Source organism: Monodelphis domestica, chromosome 4, assembly GCF_027887165.1.
Source record: "Monodelphis domestica isolate mMonDom1 chromosome 4, mMonDom1.pri, whole genome shotgun sequence".
In the NCBI taxonomy this organism is placed as follows: Eukaryota; Metazoa; Chordata; class Mammalia; order Didelphimorphia; family Didelphidae; genus Monodelphis; species Monodelphis domestica.
This window is the reverse complement of record NC_077230.1, coordinates 452272570-452276720: the sequence shown is the minus strand read 5'-3', so window position 1 is coordinate 452276720 and position 4151 is coordinate 452272570. Positions and strand designations below refer to the sequence as shown.

Here is a 4151-nt window from a genome sequence, read left to right as displayed (position 1 = left end):
AGCAGTGTGAAAATGTAGGTCAGAGGACTTGAAATTTTCCTACAAAAGCTGATTGAGGGAACCTTTTTTTTTTTAAGTTTACCAAAGAGACATTATCAGGGAAGAAATAATTGTCTTCAAGTATTCAAAGAATTGCCATATAGAAGAAAGATTATAGAATGTAGAGCTGGGACATGATTGTTGCTGTTGTTGCGGTTGTTGTTGTTACTATTATAGATTCTCCTCCTCTGTGCCTCTTTTGCTTATCAATGAGTTCTTCCTGGAACAGCCATTTTGAGGGAAAGTTCTAGCCAGACATCTTTGTTTTATGTATAAGGAAACTGAACCCACAAGAGATGAAGTGACTAGCCCAAATTAATATAGATGTCCAAGATATGATTTAAACTAAGATCTTCTAATTTCAAATTTAATATTCTTTCTATTGTGCCATGCTGCTTCATACTTCTTTTGTATGACTATAGGGACATATTTGGATATATATTTATAGGAGGGAGATTTTTGACTATATATAGGGAAAAACTGTGAAATATAGTATAATTTTTAAAAATGAAATATACTACACATACTTTGTCACTTTAGGAATCCAAACAGATAAGTATTTATTGGAGATGCCTACCATGTGTAGGTGAGTAGGTGATATGACATATTCCTGAGCTTTTCCAAGCTCTGATGGTCTACATTGTAGGGAGGATTGCTTATATTAGGGATACCAGGGAGAGTGAACAAAACTTTAGGTTTCTAACATGTCATGATATTATTTCTAGGCTTCATTTCCTCCCCAGAATTCTCCTAAAGCATCTGTTCCACTGCATCTCCTGTGACTGATGGACTTTTCACAGGAAAGAAAATGACTAACTGTACCACACTTCCTGGATTCATTCTCCAGGGTTTCTCACTCATTCCTGAGGTACAGACTTTTAGTGCTACTATCTTCCTCTTTATCTACGTATTCTCTGTACTTGGAAACATCTCCATCATTATAGCAGTGAATCTGGATTCTCATCTGCACACACCCATGTACTTTTTCCTCAAGCATCTATCATTGATTGATATGTGTTCCACCTCTACCACACTTCCCCGGGCACTCTTTGCTGCCCTGGCTGGCTCAGAAGTCATCTCTCTCCCAGGATGTGCAGCTCAACTTTTTGTTTTTGTCTTCTGTGGTGCTACTGAGTGCTTCATCATTACCATCATGGCCTATGACCGCTGTCTGGCCATCTACCAGCCTTTGACCTATGGAGCCACCATGACTCAACAGCTCTGTTGTACACTGGTTTGTGTGGCCTGGGTATGTGGGCTGCTCTTCTCTTCCTTCCACACAGCCAACACCTTCACCCTCTCTTTCTGTGATCCCACTGTGGAACATTTCTTCTGTGACATCCCACCACTCTTAAGACTGGCATGCACTGATCCTCAGAATCATGAAACAGCTGGCTTTCTTGTTAGTGGCTGTGTCATCATGAGCTGCTTTGCACTCACTATCCTTTCCTATATCCGGATCCTAGTCACTGTGGCCCATATCCGGTCAGCACAAGGCCGTCAGAAGGCCTTATCAACCTGTTCCTCCCACCTCATCACAGTAGTCCTCTTTTATGGGACTGGCAGTTCAGCTTACATGCGACCTGCTAATGGATTTTCTCCACTTCAGGGGCGCCTTGCTGCCATATTTTACTCCATCCTCACTCCTACTCTGAACCCTATTATCTACAGTATGAGAAACAGAGATATGAAGGCAGCCTTACGGAAGCTGTTTTGCATTCATGGACCATGATGGAGCTCAGAGTCTTAAGAGGAAATAGAAAATAGGTCCTTAGCAATACATTTTCAGAATTGTCTTTGTGGAATGGTTGATGCTACACTCCAAAAAGTTTCATTAATATGGTTTTATAATCTTCATCAAGTTGTTTCTTCTCACTGGACTCCATTTTCCTTATCTGCCAAATGAAGTTGTACCAAGAATTCTATCAGTGAATTTTTGGAAGATGTTCTCTTACTCCAAAATGTTTAGGGATAAGACTTGAAAACATACAAAATACATTATTTCCTAAGTACAGTCATGCTTTCCAGTTGGTGCAGATCATTTCTTCTTGAGAAAGTTGACAATGTTTATGAGTTCCTGTGACTTAAAAAATGAGATTTTTCAATGTGAATGACTTAGTTATTTTTAGCAATGCAATGATCCAAGGCAATTCTGAATGACTTGTGATGAAAAACACTATTCACATCCAGAGAAAGAATTGATGGGGTCTGAATGAAGATTGAAGCATACTTTTTTTTACTTTGTTATTCTTGCTTTTTCTTACTTTTTGGTCTATATTTTCTTTACAACATGGCTAATATGGAAATGTTTTGCTTGAATGTACATGTATAATCTATATAAAAGTGCTTGGCTTCTCAAGGAGGAAGGAGAAAATTTGGAACTCAATTTTAAGAAAAAGCAAAAGTTCAAATTTTTTGTTTATATGTAATTAAAAAAATTAAAATTAAATTAAAAATGAGATTTGGGGTAGGAATAGTCAAAGACTAGTTATACAAATTAAACAAAACAGACAGCTGAAGTATACAAAAGAAAATATGACAAGGTGACAGTACAAATGTCATGCATCTTTAATCCCAGAACTATCATAGACTAATGATTATTTCTGAATCTTCACCTTTCCTGATCTCTCTGAAGTCTCTGACACTATTAATCACGCTCTTCTCTTTGATACTTTCTTCCCTATGGGTTTTCATGAAACTATTCTCCCATGGTTTTCCTGATAACTGTAAAATAATTCCTTCTTAGTCTTTTTTACTGAATCTCAATCAAGGCTGTGCCTACTATTCCTGGGTATCTCCTAAGTATCTATAATGGGAGTTCCTCTCCCTTTAGATTTTTACACTTGATCTCTTTGACTCCAGTGGATTCAGTTATCTGGAATGATGATTCTCAGATCAATTTATCTAGCGCTAACTTCTCTTGACTTTAAGACTTGCATCTCTAATTGTCCATTGGTTATATGGAACTGGTTATCCCACAGATTTCTCAAATTGAATATGTCCAAAGCTGAACTCATTATCTTCCCCCCTAAAACCTTTTCATTCTTCTAACTTCACTACTATTTTAAAGGAAACCACCACCTTCCCAGACATCTAGACTTGCAACTGTGAGTCTTGAAATTTCTCAGACTTGTGAATGTTAAAAAAAATTCCCCATTGGGGAATTCTCCATTGGAACAATTCCCTACTGGGACCATTCCCCATTTGGAAAGTGAGAACTCTACTTAGATCAGAAATGGGAAGACCTCTACTCCACCCGTACTTAAGACTGCTTTAGGGGAAAAAACTCCTTGTTGGACAATGAAAAATACTTACACCCATACTTAAGTCATACCTATTTTTAGAATTAATTACAAAGGGGTGCTAAGTACCTATAAAGGTCAAGCAACTTGTGAACTTAAAAGGAGCAAAGAGGAAAAAAACTTACACAGAGATTCTAACCTACTCAGGTGTGGATTACTAAAAGGATTAATCTACTCAGGTGTGAATTCAGAATGGGCTGTCCTTTGGAAAACGTCTACTGTGATTGGTAGATGGAAGAACTTAGGGGAGGTAACATAGGAGAAAACCCGCTATATAAGAAAAAGGACAGACTGTTGAGAAAATCTCTGGAGATATAAAAGCTCTTGAGAGACAGGCTCTAAGGAGGGTCCCTTGGGAAGAATCTCTTGAAGGACAATCTCTAAGGAGGTCTCTCAAGGGAGGCTGACTCTGGCTGGAACTCCCTCATCTCTACCTCTTGGCTTTCCTTGAGTACTTTATGTCTCAGCTAAAATCACATCTACAAAGTTTTTCCCATTCCTCCTCTCTAAGATTACCTCCTTATTTTCACTTACATATCTTGGTTGGACATAGTTGTTTTAATTTTGTCTCTCATATTAGATTGTGAACTCTTTGGAAGACAGGGGCTGTTTTTGCTTTTCTTCATAGGTCTAGTATTTAGCACAATTCCTGGCACTGACATGTGTTGATATAGCTGACATTTGGCTGATTACATTAAGCTCTAGAATTATACAGGACTTTCCAAATGAGGAGCATAACCTTTTAAAGAATATTGGTCTAGCCATCCACAAGGGAAAAATCAAGTGGATGAAGAATATATATTTCCCATA

General features: G+C 37.9%; 1 protein-coding gene across 1 annotated transcript; it reads left to right on the top strand.

Annotated features, from left to right (window-relative positions):
* The first annotated feature begins 832 nt into the window (after positions 1-832).
* LOC100014303 (olfactory receptor 9G4-like) lies at positions 833-1771 on the top strand. Its single transcript, XM_016433303.2, has one exon. The coding sequence runs from the start codon at positions 848-850 to the stop codon at positions 1769-1771; it is 924 nt and encodes a 307-aa protein (XP_016288789.2). The 5' UTR covers positions 833-847.
* The last annotated feature ends 2380 nt before the right edge of the window (positions 1772-4151 follow it).